At 43.6% G+C, this 16,855-nt stretch overlaps 1 protein-coding gene across 1 annotated transcript in view; it reads left to right on the top strand.

Annotated features, from left to right (window-relative positions):
* Positions 1-16,855, top strand: part of cib2 (calcium and integrin binding family member 2) — an 83,974-nt gene that overhangs the window by 18,926 nt on the left and 48,193 nt on the right. Inside the window, exon 2 of the mRNA XM_060853907.1 lies at positions 16,573-16,684. Within this exon, the coding sequence (XP_060709890.1) occupies positions 16,595-16,684 (90 nt within the window). The 5' untranslated portion in view covers positions 16,573-16,594. The remainder of the gene's footprint in view (positions 1-16,572; positions 16,685-16,855) is intronic.

The following is a 16,855-nucleotide window of genomic DNA, read 5'->3' as shown; positions in this document are numbered from 1 at the left end:
GAGTGATAGTGATGAGAAGATGTGACCAGGCAATGGGATAACAAGTGATGGGACTGTGTGCTGGGGGAGCTGCAGGAAGAGACGGTAAGCTGCGAGTGGTGAAGGAGTGGGATGTGCTGGGATGGTTCAAAATAATGAGGGGATGAGCAGAAGCGGAGATCAGCGGGATCTTCTCCTCTCACCACTCCAACATACAGTACTTGAGATTGCAAAATATTCTACACCATTCAGGACACATTCGATACTGAAGGAGTCCACATTCAAATGCAACAAGACCTGAACAATATCCTGGTTTGGCTGAAAAATAACATTTGTTCTGAACAAATACAGTCAAAGACCATGTCCAATAAAAGAGAATCTAACCAACTGGCCTTCACATTCAATGGTGTTACCGTCACTGATTCCTCCTCTCTCAACATTCTGGGGTATGCCATTGACTGGAAACTGTAATGTATCTGTTTTATAAATACAGTGTCTCACTGGTTTGCACTGCTGCCTTCCATGCCAGGGACCTTGGGCGACTGCCTGTGTGGAGTTTGCACATTCTCCCCATGTCTACATGGGATTCCTCCTGGTGCTCCAGTTTCCTCCCACAGTCCAAAGATGTTAGGTTCGATTAATTGGCCATGCTAAATTCCCCGTAGTATTCAGAGATGTGTAGGTTAGGTACATTAGTCCCGGATAAATGTAATAGGGTAGGGGAATGGGTTTGGGTGGGTTAGTCTTTGAAGGGTTGGTGTGGACTTGTTAGGCTGGATGGCCTGCTTCTGCAGTATAGGGATTCTATGATACTATGCCAGCAGGAGCAAGTCAGAGGCTAGGAATCTTGCAGTGTGTAGCTTACCTTCTGACTTGCCAAAGTCTGTCCACCATCTATCAAAAGGATACAAATCAGAAGTGTGATGGAATTCTCCCCACTTGCTCGAATGAGTGCAGCTCCAACAACATTTAAGATGCTTAGCACCATTCAGGACAAAGTAGCCACTGAGACAATGTTTGGTACCACACCCATAACCATTCACTCCCTCCACAACCAGTGCTCAGTGGCAGCTGTGCATTATCTACCAGGTCCTTAGGCAACATCTTCCAAACTCATACCCATTTCCATCTCCAAGGACAAGGGCAGCAGATCATGGGAACACCACCACCTGCAAGTTCCTGTCAAGCCACTTACCGTCCTGATATAGAAATATCTCACATTCCTTCAGTGTTGCTGAGTCAGATACCTGGAATTCCCTCCAGAACAGCATTGTGTGTCTACCTGCAGCATATGGATTATAGTGGCTCATGAAGGCAGCTCACCACCACCTTCTCAAGGGTGAAGCAGAATTAGGCCATTTGACCCATTGAGCTGGCTGTCCCATTCGATCATGGGTGACATGTTTCTCAACTCTCTTCCCCTGCCTCCTCCCCATAACCCTGCATCTCCTTACTAGGGATAAGCAATAAATAATGGCCTAGCCAGCGATGCCCATGTCCCCTGAATCCATTTTATAAAAAGTGATAAGCTAGTTTCTTTCTCATCTGTACAGGGTATTCCACCTTTTCCAGATTACCTCTCAAAATCTCTCTTCTTCAGTCCTTGCCCATTATAAAATGTGCCAGTATAGGCTGGGGAGCACGTTACTCATCTTCTGACAAGGGATGATTGAAGCCTGTATCAACTGCTCCTTGGACATTGTGCCAATTGGCAACTGTCTCTCTTGTCGATGTGTTTAAATTATGATAATAAACAATTCAGCCTTGGATAATGTGCTAAAGGCTGACCTATCAACAAAAATATGGTAGCATTGACTAAGATGATTTAATGGTTACACCTTGTCAGATTAACTCTGAGCAGAGCAGTCCTTAACACTAAAAGATTTCCTGAGAAGAACTGATAGGCCTCAATGTTTTGGGCAGCATTCTCTGCCCATTCCCTGGAGTAATGACTGCTGATTGGTCAGATTGGTGTTTGCAATCAGTTGATGTGTATTAATATTCTTGCTGCTAATTGGCCAACAGTGCAAAGTTGTTTTATTCAATGTTTCCACTCAAACACTCTTCAAAAACCCCCGTTACATCTGATTAACACACAGTCTTTCCATATGAGTCCATTCAAAGGGTCGGCCAAAACTAACTGCCAAGATGTTTCAATTGATGCGAGTTGGTTAGGGGTCATAAGTCACAGAAACATTGAAATTTCCTGCATGGATGGAGGCCCTGAGGCAGTCTGGCTGGCAGTCTGGGTCTCATTGTAGTACAGTGGTGGGATGATGACAACTATTGTGTTCATGAGGACTTTACATGACTTGTGGAAGTCTTTGTCAAAAAACTGCTGCTGTAGTTTGTAGAAAACTGAGCTGGCGCAACTGATTCACTGTTGGATCCTCTTGTTAATGTAGTCTTTTGAGAGAAGTGACTACCAAGGTATGGGAAATGCTGATCATAGACTGTATATTGAAGGAGAGACACTGGTGGAACTGACAAGGTGTGGGTTGATATCAGTTTTGTTCTGGCTACATTCTTAGGAAGGCCAAGTCTCTTGTATGCGCAATTGATGAGGTTGTGAGACTGGAAGATCATAAGACATTGGAGCAGAAATAGGCCCATCAAATCTGCTCTGCCATCCAATGAGGTCATGTTTGATAACTCCACTTTCCTACCTTTTCCGCCATAACCCTTGATTCCCTTATGGGTTAAGCACTTGTTTATCACAGCTTTATGCTTAATGACCCAGTCTCAGAAACCCTGTGTGATAAGAATTCCACAGATTCTTTAGCTGTGGAGAGAAGAAATTCCTCATCACCTCTATCCTAACTGGGCAATTTCTTACTCAGATTATGCCCTCTTGTCTTGGGCTCTCCCACATGGGGAAACAACCTCTCAATATCTACCCTGTCATGTCCCCTAAGAATTTCCTGAAGACCAACCATACCGGAGTTGAAAGATTGACTCTGTTTCTCTTTCCACGCATGGTGCCAGACATGCTGAGATTCTCCAGCATTCTCTGTGTTTGTTTCAAATTTCTAGCATCTGCAGTATTTTGCCTCTCACTCTTCTAAACTTCAGTGAGTAAAAGTGCAAGTTACTCTATCTCTCCTCAGCAGAGAATTCCTGCACCTCCAGAATCAGCCCTAATGAACCCTCTCTGTACTGTCTCCAATGCCACTATGTATAACCTCAGGGGACCAAAACTGTTCAGTATCTCAGCTGTGGTCTAACACGTGCCTTGTATCATTTTCACAAGATTTCCCTATTTTTGATGTGCTATGTCCTTTGAAATAAAGGCTAACATCTGCCTTCCCTGTTACCTGCTGAACTTGGATGCTAGCTTTTTGTGATTTTCCTACAAAGACTCCCAAATCTAGGTGACATCCTCAGTGCTTGGGAGCGTCCTGTGAAGTGCTTCTGTGATGTTTCCTCTGGCATTTATAGTGATTTTCCGGAGGAAACACCACAGAAGCGCTTCACAGGAGGCTCCCAGGCACTGAGGGTGTCACCTAGATAGGGGACGAAACGTCTGCAACACAAATTCCCAGCTCGGCGAACAGAACCACAACAACGAGCACCTGAGCTACAAATCTTCTCACAAACTTTGAACTCCCAAATCCCAAGACTGTGATGCAGATTTCCGCAGTCTTTGCCATTTAAATAATATTCAGATCTCTTTTTCTTCGTGCCAAAGTGCATAACCTCACCTTTCCCCACATAATATTCCATCTGCTGAGATTTTTTTCCCACTCACTTATCCTGTCTATAGCCATTCCACATTATTTATGACATCCTCACCATTTGTCTTCCCACCTATTTTTGTATCAACTACAAATGTGGCTACAGTGCAGCCGCTTCTGTCATCCAAGCTATGAATACATTATAAATAATTGTGGTCCCAGCACTGATCCCTGTAGCACTCCACTAGTTAGGGAATGGGTTGTAAATCTGTTACGGAGTGGACAATAACATTGCAGTAGGTGCATACTGTCGATTGTGTAGGTCTATGGGAGCTAGTTCAGCCTCTTCGTAGAGGCAAATTGAGTTCAATGAATTTTCACCAGGGCAGTACTTAAGCCCATCATCAAAGGGCAGTTGCTCCATGATGAGACGAAGAACCACTGTCAGGTGTAAACCTTGCTTGGATTGTGAAAGTGATGGTTTCAGATTTCCCACTCAAGACAGTTGGAGTTTTGTCATCATGAAACATTTGCAGGATTGTGATGAAGTTTATTGGACATCCAAGTCTTTGGAGCACAATTCACAGAGCCTTATGGCTCACTGAGTCACCCCTGAGATATTTAAGGGGAAACTGGATAAGCACCTGGAGAAAGGAATAGGAGGATTTGTGGATAGACTGAGATAAAGGGAACTGAGAGGGGCTCAGCAGCTGGATAGCACGTTTCTGGGCTGTAAAATTTTCTGCACGCTCCATTCAAATCGTGCTAAGATAAAGAAAGTATTAGTGGGTTATATGTAACAGCTGGAGCATGAAGATTGCATCATTCCTCTCCAGTAAAATTGTATGCACACTTCCACTTCCCATGGGACTCATATCACTATGGTAACAGCTTAGGCCACAATTGCACTGCCTTTTACCCCACCCCCATGGCATTGACACTAAATGTGCAACAAGATTTAGATGTAGTTCTTTCCCCGTGATTTATCGAGGGCTCAATTCTTGCAGTTTCGAGCAGTTGACAAATGACTTTTTGCAATTCAGGTTAAGAACAGTTGGCTCGTCCTTGTTTGGCGATGGAAATCTTCCAGTTCTAGATGCAATAAGCTTAAATCACGGGAACAGAATGCAGAAATATATCTTCTGTTGCCCAGGTGGAGAAGGTTGAGGGTGTGATTTGATCAAAGAGTGTAATATGATAAAGAATTCAATAGCGTGGATAGGGAGACAGTATTCTCTCTGATGGGAAGATGGACAATAAGTGAATGATTGTGACACTTCATAACAAGTCAGTTGAAGCATTGAGGCTGGGATTGAATGCTATTTGTAGGGATGGTGGGACAGATGTGTGCAATCAAGGATTTCAAATTTGAACCGAGTTGAGTTCATGCAATTGAGGCACAAAACAGCCAAAGATTATTTAAATTGGAAGAATAGCCTTGAGGGACTGAATGATTAGGCTCTTTTTCCATGTCCAGAGGCTACGTTAAATTATTCAGATGTATTAGAGAAAAGCAACGTTTTGGCAGTACAGTGCAGTGCCCACAATTCACCATAATGAGCTCACTCTGCATTCTGCAATTCACCATCCAATCAACAAGCCTTCAGCCTTCCTGTTCCCAGGCAGGGATCAATGCAGATTTTGGAAAAATTGATATCTGCAATGCACAGCAGAATGTACTCAGAGGTGGAGAGACCGGTGGCAGGTGGATTAGCTATGGGAAATGTGGGGTTACAGGGATAAGGTGTGGGGGTGGGTCTGGTTATAATGCTGTTAAGAAGGTCAGTGCCAACTTGATAAGCTGAAAGGCCTCTTTCCACACTGAAGGGATACTATGACTCAAATAGATCTAAACTCCCAACATTTTCAGAGCTGGATTCTGCCCCCTTCCCGCACCATCTATAATGGAACTATTTCATGTCCAAACAGATACACAGAGGTCACCTGCAGAAGACTGAGAGCGAATTCATTTGAATCAACAGCAATACAAAGCTGTAAATCTGCTTTGCTGTGACAATTCATTCATTTGTCAGGAGTAATCAATCCCCTAAACTGGTGTGAAGCCAGCCCCTTGCAATGAGATAAGGAGTGTTAAGTGTAATAATGACGATTCATTAAAAAGAATGGATGGTTCTGGTAAATGTGTCTGTGCTTGTACTTACAGAGAGCTCCATTAGGAAGCAGGTTACTGCTATCTGGAAAGGGGAGATTGCAGGACCCAGTGACACAGTGTGTTCTGAAAGTAATCACCATCTTGGCATCAGTGAGGGGGAATCTCAATAAGGCCATGATATTGTGACACACTCAGCCTCATCAGGGAAAAGGAAGTATTAGAAAATCTAGACTGTTCCTTTGAACCTCTAAACGATCAGGACTTTGCGTGGAAGGGAAAGGGCAGATTCCCTGGGGAGAACTTGCTCATGTTGGAAATGGGTTCAGGGATCTGAGGGTCTCTACAGAAAAATTCTGATCTACACCAGCCTAATTCTAGGTGTATGCTGCAAATTTACAACAACAGCTTGTATTTGTATAGCACATCTCAATAGAAATCAGAACATATGACCAAACATTTGATCAAAGAGAGAGGAGAGGTTTGACAGGAGAGATGTTCAGGTATTCAAAATCATGAAGGGTCTCGGCTGAGTAGATAGGGAGAAATTGTACACATTGGTGAAATTTAAAGGGATTAGAGAAAGAATGAGAGGTGGCTGGGTGAAAGATATTTGTATGCAGTGAGTGTTTCAGATTTGTCAAAATTTATTCATGGGATATGGGCTTCACTGGCTAGTGGTGTGCCGCCATCTTGAACAGCTGCATTTGTTTATTGATGGCTTTAAAGGACAAGAGCGGGTGCGAATATCAAATAAGCTTCCTGATCTTCAAATACACCATGAATATTCTTAACGTCTGAACAAGTATGCTGGGTGTGAATCAGCTCTTCTAACCGTGCAGAGCTCCTTCATTACTGCATTGGGAGTGAAAATTGGGTGCACGCTCATGGAGTTCAAGTGAGGGCTTGACCCCACAATCTTCTAACTACAAAGGGTGATGATATCCATTGAACTACATTGGAGCAAACTGCATTTGGAAGAAAGTCTACCAAATGCAGTTTGCTCTGCTTAACATGTCTAAAGCATTCATTAGTGGTTGATATTAACTGACTTGTTGAAGTGATCACATGTGGTCAGATTTCACAACAGCTATCACTGGACTGTGTTCTCTGTATCTCCCAACAGCAAAATTGCTGTCTCACACCATCTGGTGCAGAAAAATCCAATTGCTGAATCAGTTTTGTCACTGTTAAGAGATGGTATGAGATATACCAAAGTTTGATTTAATTTATTATTATCACATGTACCCAAGTACAGTGAAGCATTTTGTTTTGTGTGCCGTACAGGCAGATCATACCATACAAAGATCATTGGGCAATAGAACAGAGCGAGGAATACAAAGTTATGGCTGCAAAGAAGGTGCATGGAAGCAAGATCAATATTAGATTTGAAATTTGAGAGAAAAAGTGAGGACTGCAGATGCTGGAGACCAGAGTTGAAAAATGTGGTGCTGGAAAAACACAGCAGGCCGGCAGCATCCGAGGAGCAGGAGAATCAACGTTTCGGGCATAAGCCCTTCTTCAGGAATGAGGCTGGTGTGAGAACCGGAAGAGATAAAAGGTAGGGGGGAGGGAAATTGGGGAAGGGCGCTGGGAATATGATAGGTGTAAGGAGGTGAGGGTGAGGGTGATAGGCTGGAGAGGGGGTGGGGGCGGAGAGGTCGGGAAGAAGATTGCAGGTCAAGAGGACAGTGCTGAATCCGGGGGTTGGGACTGAGATAAGGTGGGGGGAGGGGAAATGAGGAAGCTGGAGAAATCTACATTCATCCCATGTGGTTGGAGGGTCCTAGGCGGAAGATGAGGGGTCTATTAACAGCAGGGAAGAAGCTGTTCATGAACCTGTTGGTACGTGTGTTTAAGCTTTTGTATCTTCTGCCTGACGGACAGGGGTCTTTGATGCTAGCTGCCTTTCTGAGGCATAGAGAAATGTAGATGGAGTCAATGGACGGAAGGTTGGCTTGCATGGTTGACTGCACTGTGTTCACAACTTTCTGTAGTTTCTTACGGTCCTGGGGAGAACAATTGTTATACCAAGCCATGATGCATCCAGATAGCATGCTTTCTATGGTGAAGTCTGAATGGGTTGAAGTCTGAATAACAGAGGTTTTAAGCACGGACACTTTAGGAAGTCTAGTCTTTTCTCTTCTTATAAACGTGCATCACTGATGTCTCAGACAAGAGAAGTGTCTGTCTTTCTCTATGACAGAAAGGGAACACATATAACAAGCTGCAGTCCATGACAGACCAGGGGCTTCTCTCCCACTCAAGAAAGACAATTGGTTCTTTTGAGCTTGAGGGCAGCAGTTCCACAAGCAATGGAGTGAGATAAGGAGATAGAGCCTTTTGAACTGTGACTGTCTGTATGATTTGGAGATGCTGGTGTTGGACTGGGGTGTACAAAATTAAAAATCACATAACACCAGGTTATAGTCCAACGGGTTTAATTAGAAGCACTAGCTTTCGGAGTGCTGCTGCTTCATCAGGTGGTTGTGGAGAATAAGATTGTAAGACGCAGAATTTATAGCAAAAGTTTACAGTGTGATGTAACTGAAATTATATGTTGAAAAAGACCTGGATTGTTTGTTAAGTCTCTCATCTGTTAGAATGACCACGTTGGTTTCAGTTCTTTCATATGTAAACCGCAAAACTTTTTTTAAAAGTTACATTCTCAAGTGAACTTTAACAATTGGAGTCTGTCAGCCCAGATAGTGGATTGAAGGTGTGAGCTCCCCTGTGTAATACTGTGTGTGCCACAATGTTTAGACTGATTCTAAACTAAAAAAATGAATTTATAAAATCTCACATAGATTCATGCAGTATTTTAGCAAAGTAAATGTAACTCTGCTAGTACAGATTCACCCCACAAACTCATATGTATATGCATGTGTGTTGGTGGGGTAGGGGAGGGAGTTGTGAGTGTGTGAGAGAGTGGGTGCATGTGTGTGAATATAAATGGGTACAAGTCTGTGAGAGTGAGGGGTGTGTGTGTGTGTGTGTGTGTGTGTGTGTGTGTGTGTGTGTGTGTGTGTGTGTGTGTGTGTGTGTGTGTGTGTGTGTGTTTAGGGTGGTTTGTGTGGTGTATAGTGCAATGGGGTCACCTGTAGCGTGACATGAACCCCAGGTCCTGGTTGAGGCCATCCCTATGAGTATGGAACTTAGCTATCAGCCTCTGCTTGGCCACTTTTCATTGCTTGTCCCGAAGTCCGCCTTGGAGGATGGTCACCCGAAGGTCCGAGGTCGAATGTCCCGGACCACTGAAGTGTTCTCCGACTGGGAGGGAATTGTTGTGCGGGTGCCCATTCATCTGTTGCCGTAGTCTCTGCTCAGTCTCACCAGTGTACCATGCCTCATGGCATACTTGCCTGTAGCGTATGAGATAGACAATGTTGGCTGAATCGCATGAGCACCTGCCACATACATGGTGGGAGGTGTGCCCACGCGTAATTGTGGTATCCATGTCCACACTCTGACACATCTTGCAGCGTCTACCTTGACAAGGTTACATGGAGTTGTCCTGAAAGCCAGGCAGTTTGCTATGAATAATGATCTTTTTGAGGTTTGGTGGTTGCTTAAATGTAAGGAGTGGAGGCGTGGGGAAGGTCTTGGCGAGGTGCTCATCCTCATTGATAATGTATTGCAGGCTGAGTAGAACATGGCGTATTTTTTCTGCTCCTGGGAAGTACTGGACAACGAAGGATACCCTGTCATTTGCAGTACGTGTCTGTCTCCTGAGGAGGTCATTACGGTTTCTCATCATGGCACATTGGAACTGGCAGTTGATGAATTGAGCATCACACCCTGTTGTAGCACAGACAGTATCACACAGGGGAGCTCACACCTTCAATACATTATCTGGGCTAACAGACACCAATTTTTAAAGTTCACTTGAGAATGTAACTTTAAAAAAATGTTTTGCAGTTTACATATGAAAGAACTGAAACCAACAAGGTCATTCTAACAGATGAGAGACTTAATAAACAATCCAGGTCTTTTTCAACATATAATTTCAGTTACATCGCACTGTTAACTTTTGCTATAAATTCTGTGTCTTACACTCCACAACCACCTGATGAAGGAGCAATGCTTGGAAAGCTAGTGTTTCCAATTAAACCTGTTGGACTCTAACCTGGTGTTGTGTGATTTTCAACTTTGCACAGTCTGTATGGAGGATTGAATCCATGGCTTTATTCTCCACTACTCTCTAGTTATCAAGCCAAATGACATAACCAATCAACCTACCTCCTCACTGTGACAGAAAAACAAACCACCAATAAAATGACATCAGTCAGCCTGGTACCAGGTAAATATACCCAGGGAACATGGTGCAGGAGAGTTAAATATTCCTCCTTTATATTTATTAAGGATATGAGGTATCACTGCTTATACAAAGGAAGGACACAAATAAGTTATCTTGGGGCTTCCCTTTTCATATCTGTTTTAAAATACGTACAGTCATAAAGTTATTTCTGGCAGCAAAGGAGGAAGGCTACAGCATTCATGTTGGCTCTCTGTCAAATGATCCAATCAGTCTCACTCTCTAACTGGATCCTGTTTATTTCCATTACGTACCCCTTCCATTACCTTTTAACATCATTCATTGTCTCTGCTCCCACCTTCCCTCTTGACTGGTGAATTCCAGGTCATTATCACGCACTATATAAGAAGGTTTACTCTTGTATTCCCCATGGGTCACTGCATATTTCATTCTCAGTTATGCGTTTTAAAATATTGGGCCTTATTTATTCTTAACTAGGAGAAAGTGAGGAGTGCAGATGCTGGGAATCAGAGCTTAAAAATGTGTTGCTGGAAGACCTGCTGTGCCTTTCCAGCAACACATTTTTAAGCCTTTATTTATTCTTGCCTGAAGTCAGTTTAATTGGTTCCTGTGAGCTGTTGTTTCTTTTAAAGCAGTATTTGTCTTCATTTCAACCTGTTAAAGTCCTTCAGTGCATGTGAGTAACTAGATCTAAGTAGTTGTTCAGCTTTACTCCTTATTCTCATGCCTCTTGAATCCTCGTGTGTGTGTGTGTGTGTGTTCCTTCAAGTCTGAACTAATGGAGTGGTAGATGAGAATATCCACTTTTCTGGTCCAACTAGAAGTGTTATGTATAATGCTGAAAATAATTTGTTGAAGTTTTTTTGTCTTCCTGTCATAGAATCATAGAGATATACACCATGGAAACAGACCCTTCGGTTCAACTCATTCCATGCCGACCAGATATCCTAAACTGATTAATGTACTCTTCCTATTTGTGCACCCATCCAGATGACTTTTAAATGTTGCAATTTGTATTTCCTCTGGCAGCTACTCCCTTATATGTACCAACCTCTGCATGAAAAAGTTACCCTCTAAGGTCCTTTTTAAATCTTCCTCCTCTCATTTTAAACTTATGCCCTCTGCCCTGGGAATCTCCTGCCCTGGGAAAAAGACTTTGGCTATTCACCCTATAAGATTTTATAAATCTTTATAAGGTCATGTCTCAGCTACCGATACTCCAGGGAAAGAAATACCCCAGTCTATTTAGCCTCTCCCTGTAGCTCAAATCCTCCAATCCTGGCAACATCCTTGTAAATCATTTTTGAATCATAGAACATAAAACATTATAGCACAGTACAGGCCCTTCAGCCCTCGATGTTGCGCCGACCTGTCATACCAATCTGAAGCCCATCTAACCTACACTATTCCACGTATGTCCATGTGCTTGTCCAATGACGACTTAAATGTACTTAAAGTTGGCGAATCTACTACCGTTGCAGGCAAAGCATTCCATACCCTTACTACTCTCTGAGGAAAGAATCCTTTCATGTTTAACAATAGCTTCACTATAGGAAGGAGACCAGAATTGAATGCAGTATTCTGAAAGTGGCCTCACCGATGCTCTGTATAGCTGCAATATGACCTCACAACTCCTTTACTCAGTGCACTGACCAATGAAGGCAAGTGTACCAACTGCCGCCTTCACTATTAGAACATAGAACATAGAACATAGAAGGATACAGCGCAGTACAGGCCCTTCGGCCCTCGATGTTGCGCCGACCGAGTCCTACCTAACCTATACTAGCCCAATAACTTCCAAATGCCTATCCAATGCCCACTTAAATGAACATAAAGAAGGAGAGTTCACCACTGATACGGGCAGGGCATTCCATGAACTCACAACCCGCTGTGTGAAGAATCTACCCCTAACATCTGTCCTATACCTACCACCCCTTAATTTAAAGCTATGTCCCCTAGTAACACCTGACTCCATTAGCGGTAAAAGGTTCTTAGTATCTACTCTATCTAAACCCCTAATCATCTTATACACTTCTATCAGATCTCCCCTAAACCTTCTCTTCTCCAATGAGAACAGCCCCAAGTGCCTCAGCCTTTCCTCATAAGATTTTCCTACCATTCCAGGCAACATCCTGGTAAACCTCCTCTGCACTCGTTCTAAAGCTTCCACATCCTTCCTATAGTATGGCGACCAAAACTGCACACAATACTCCAGATGAGGCCTCACCAGAGTCTTATACAACTGCAACATGACCTCAGGACTCCGGAACTCAATTCCTCTGCCAATAAAGCCCAGTACACCATATGCCTTCCTCACAGCACTATTTACCTGGGTGGCAACTTTCAGAGATCTGTGTACATAGACACCAAGATCCCTCTGCTCATCCACACTACCAAGTAGCCTACCATTAGCCCAGTAATCCATCATCTTGTTATTCCTACCAAAGTGAACGACTTCGCACTTAGCTACATTGAATTCCATTTGCCACATTTCCGCCCAGCTCTGCAACTTATCTATATCCCGCTGTAACCTACCACTTCCTTCCTCACTATCCACAACTCCACCGACTTTTGTGTCATCCGCAAACTTGCTTACCCAGCTTTCAAGTCCTTCCTCTAGATCATTTATAAAGATAACAAAAAGCAATGGTCCCAAAACAGATCCTTGTGGTACACCGCTAGTAACTGCGCTCCAAGATGAACATAATCCATCAACTACTACCCTCTGTCTCCTTCCAGCCAGCCAATTCCTAATCCAAACCCCTAATGTATCCTCAATGCCATACCTCCGAAGTTTTAGCATTAGCCTACCATGGGGAACCTTATCGAACGCCTTACTAAAATCCATATACACAACATCTACTGCTTTACCCTCATCCACTTCCATAGTCACCTTCTCAAAGAACTCAATAAGGTTTGTGAGGCACGACCTGCCCTTCACAAAACCATGCTGGCTATCCCTGATCACGTTATTCCTACCCAGATGTTCATAAATCTTATCCCTTACCATTCTCTCTAAGACTTTGCCCACCACTGAAGTCAGACTCACTGGCCTATAGTTACTAGGGCTATCCCTACTCCCTTTCTTGAACAATGGGACCACATTCGCTATCCTCCAGTCCTCTGGTACTATTCCCGTTGACAATGACGACATAAAAATCCAGGCCAATGGCTCTGCTATCTCCTCCCTAGCTTCCCATAGGATCCTGGGGTAAATGCCATCAGGCCCAGGAGACTTATCTATATTCATCCTTTCCAATATTCCCAAAACCTCTTCCCTGCATATTTCCAGGGCATCCATTCTAATTATTTGTGATTCCATATTCACATCAGCAACAGTGTCCTGTTCCTGAGTGAATACTGATGAAAAGTACTGATTTAATGTCTCTCCAATCTCCTCCGCCTCCACACACAACTTCCCACTACTATCCTTGACTGGACCGATACCTACCCTAGTCATCCTTTTATTCTTGACATACCTATAGAAAGCCTTTGGGTTTTCCCTAATCCTACCAGCTAAAGACTTTTCATGTCCCCTTCTCGCTTCTCTTAGCTTCCTCTTTAGCTCCTTCCTGGCTACCTTATAACTCTCAATCGCCCCTACTGAACCTTCACGCCTCATCTTTACATATGCCGCCTTCTTCCCTTTCACAAGGGACTCCAATTCCTTACTAAACCACGGCTGCCTCACAAGGCCCTTTACACCATGCCTGACTGGTACATACCTATCGAGGACACGCAGTAGCTGCTCCTTGAACAATCCCCACATCTCATTAGTGTTCTTCTCTTGAAGCCTGTTTTTCCAATCCACACAACCTAAGTCATGCCTCACTGCATCATAATTTCCCTGCCCCCAGCTATAGCTCTTGCCCTGCGGCGCACGATTATCCCTCTCCATCACTAAAGTAAAAGTCACCGAGTTGTGGTCACTGTCCCCGAAGTGCTCACCTACCTCCAAGTCTAACACCTGGCCTGGTTCATTACCTAGAACCAAATCCAATATAGCCTCCCCTCTTGTTGGCCTGTCGACATATTGTGTCAGGAAACCCTCCTGCACACATTGTACAAACACCGACCCATCTAATGAACTCGAGCTATAGCTCTCCCAGTCAATATCTGGGAAGTTAAAGTCCCCCATAACAACCACCCTGCTACCTTCACTCTTTTCCTGAATCATCCTCGCAATATTATCCTCTACTTCTCTCGGACTATTAGGAGGCCTGTAGAAAACACCTAACAGGGTGACCTCACCTTTCCTATTTCTAACCTCAGCCCAAACTACCTCAGATGGCAAGTCCTCTTCCATCGTCCATTCCACTGCTGTGATACTGTCTTTGACAAGTAATGCCACGCCTCCCCCTTTTTTACCCCCATGTCTGATCCTACTAAAACATTTGAACCCTGGAACGTGCAACAGCCATTCTTGTCTCTGTTCTACCCACGTCTCTGTAATGGCCACAACATCGAAGTCCCAGGTACCAACCCACGCTGCAAGTTCACCTACCTTATTCCTTATACTTCTGGCATTGAAGTATACACACTTCAATCCACCTTTCTGGTTACAGGCACCCTCCTTAGAGATCGCTGCATTATTCCTAACCTCCCTACACTCAAGGTCCTGTACCCTAAAGCTACAGTCCTGGTTCCCATGCCCCCGCGGAGTTAGTTTAAACCCTCCCAAAGAGCACTAGCAAACCTCCCCCCAAGGACACTGGTGCCCCTCAGGTTCAGGTGTAGCCCATCCTTTTTATAGAGGTCCCACCTTCCCCAGAAAGGACCCCAGTTGTCCAGAAACCGGAATCCCTCCCTCCTGCACCATCCCTGTAGCCACACATTTAACTGCTCTCTCTCCCTATTCCTCGACTCTCTATCACGTGGCACGGGTAACAAACCAGAGACTACAACTCTGTTTGTTCTAACTCTGAGCTTCCAACCTAGCTCCCTGAAAGCCTGTCTGACATTCTGTCTCTATTCTGTCTCTATTCTGTCAACCTGCAACTCCACTTTCAAGGAACTATGCACCTGCACCCCTCAGTCTCTTTGTTTGGCAACACTCCCAGGGCCCTACCATTAACAGTATAAATCCTGCTCAGATTTGGCTTCTCAAAATGCAATACCTTACTTTTATCTAAATTAAACTCCACCTGCCATGGACCCATCTGATCAAGGTTCCGTTGTTCTGAGATAACCTTCTTCACTTTCCACTACACCATCAATTTTGGTGTAATCTGTTAACTTATTGATCATACCACTTATATTCAATTGCAAATCATTTATGTAAATGATAAAAAGCAGTGGACCCAACTCTGATCTTTTCAGCACAATACTGGTCATAGGCCCCCAGAACAAAAACAACCCTCCACCACCACCCTCTGTCTCCTATCCTTAAGTCAATTTTGTATCCAATTGGCTAGCTACCCTGTCATCAGGACACTTCACAAGACATACTGAGATGAAGGGGGAAAACCATTTACTCTGAATGGGAAGTGTGCATTAAGTGTTTGGTAATTGGATTCTGATTTGTAGAGGTATTGCCATGGAGAGTGTACCTGTTAGGTGATGACTGGCAGTTGAGTGCCAAGTTTTGTTTCAGTTTAGGCAGGCAGGTTGACTCTGATTGCCCAGGGCATTGAGGAAGGAATCAGAAAATAGCTATCAACTATTTTATTGAGTTGATGTACATGCTCTTGGTTGTGACATTGCCATGGAGAACAATCAGAGACCACTTGCCAACCAATCAGTAGTCCCTTCTCATTCAATATGGAAATGTTGTTTCCCTTCACCATGGTATTCTTGTGAATTGTCCTGATAAGTGCAAGAAAAAGCTTCATTAAATGTATTCTTTCTCAGCAATATTCATATCTTGACTCTTAGAAGTGTTTGTTTAGTAAATGATAATGCTATTTATTGCTTTGCCACTTGAATATAATTTGTATTATTGTAGATTGTTGAGAGCAATCAAACCTTACATCTGTCTTCTAGTCCTTGTGTATAGTGGTGCACATTGCACTCAATTGGGTTTTAACCCTCTCAGAGCCATGTACAGCACCCTGGTAGGTGGTCTTGTGATGCCTCAGTTCCTGGACAATGAGATCACACCCAACTGAGATGCTTCAAAAGCTCACTGCAGAAGTATCCCTTTAAATTTGATCAACCATGAACAGAGGTGTAAACAAATTCACTTGAAAGTGAGACAAATGTCTACATATCAAACATTTCAGTGACATGTGCAATGTGGTAAAGGGGCTGAGTGTAAACATGGAAATGTAATAAAAGTCAGTACAAGCACTTGGAGATGTAAAAACACTTCCCTAAAGATTCTGATTTACTTTGTTGACACCTGCCCTGTCCTGAGGCTCAGTTATAGAAGAAAAATAAGATTAAAGACCCTGCAGAACAATGCCAGCTTCAGTGGTTATAGAGCGCGGAACAAGATGTACTGTGAATGAAATCAGGCAAGGCCTCTGAGCCAAATTGCAAATGAACACAGACATGGTCAAGGTTCTCTAAGCTTGCCTTTGGTTTCTCTGCAGGTTGCATGGTAGATACCACGAGATGGCCCCACACATAGTGCCAATGGACTATACGAACGAGCCAGATGTCAAAATTCCAATTCAACTCATAACAAACATGCCTGAGCTAAAGGTACGGGAATGGGGAGAGCTGTGTAAGCAGCTCCACTCATTGTTAAACACAGAACATATTTCACAATGGGATGTTTATGTAATTGAACAGGGTAATGTAAGCTTAGCCAAGCAAGTAATGTCTGTTGTTATTTTTTCTCATTTAACAAGGTAGAAATTATAGGCAGAATGT

The sequence above is a fragment of the Hemiscyllium ocellatum genome, chromosome 42 (genome assembly GCF_020745735.1).
Source record: "Hemiscyllium ocellatum isolate sHemOce1 chromosome 42, sHemOce1.pat.X.cur, whole genome shotgun sequence".
NCBI lineage: Eukaryota > Metazoa > Chordata > Chondrichthyes > Orectolobiformes > Hemiscylliidae > Hemiscyllium > Hemiscyllium ocellatum.
This window is presented reverse-complemented; position numbering and strand designations above follow the sequence as displayed.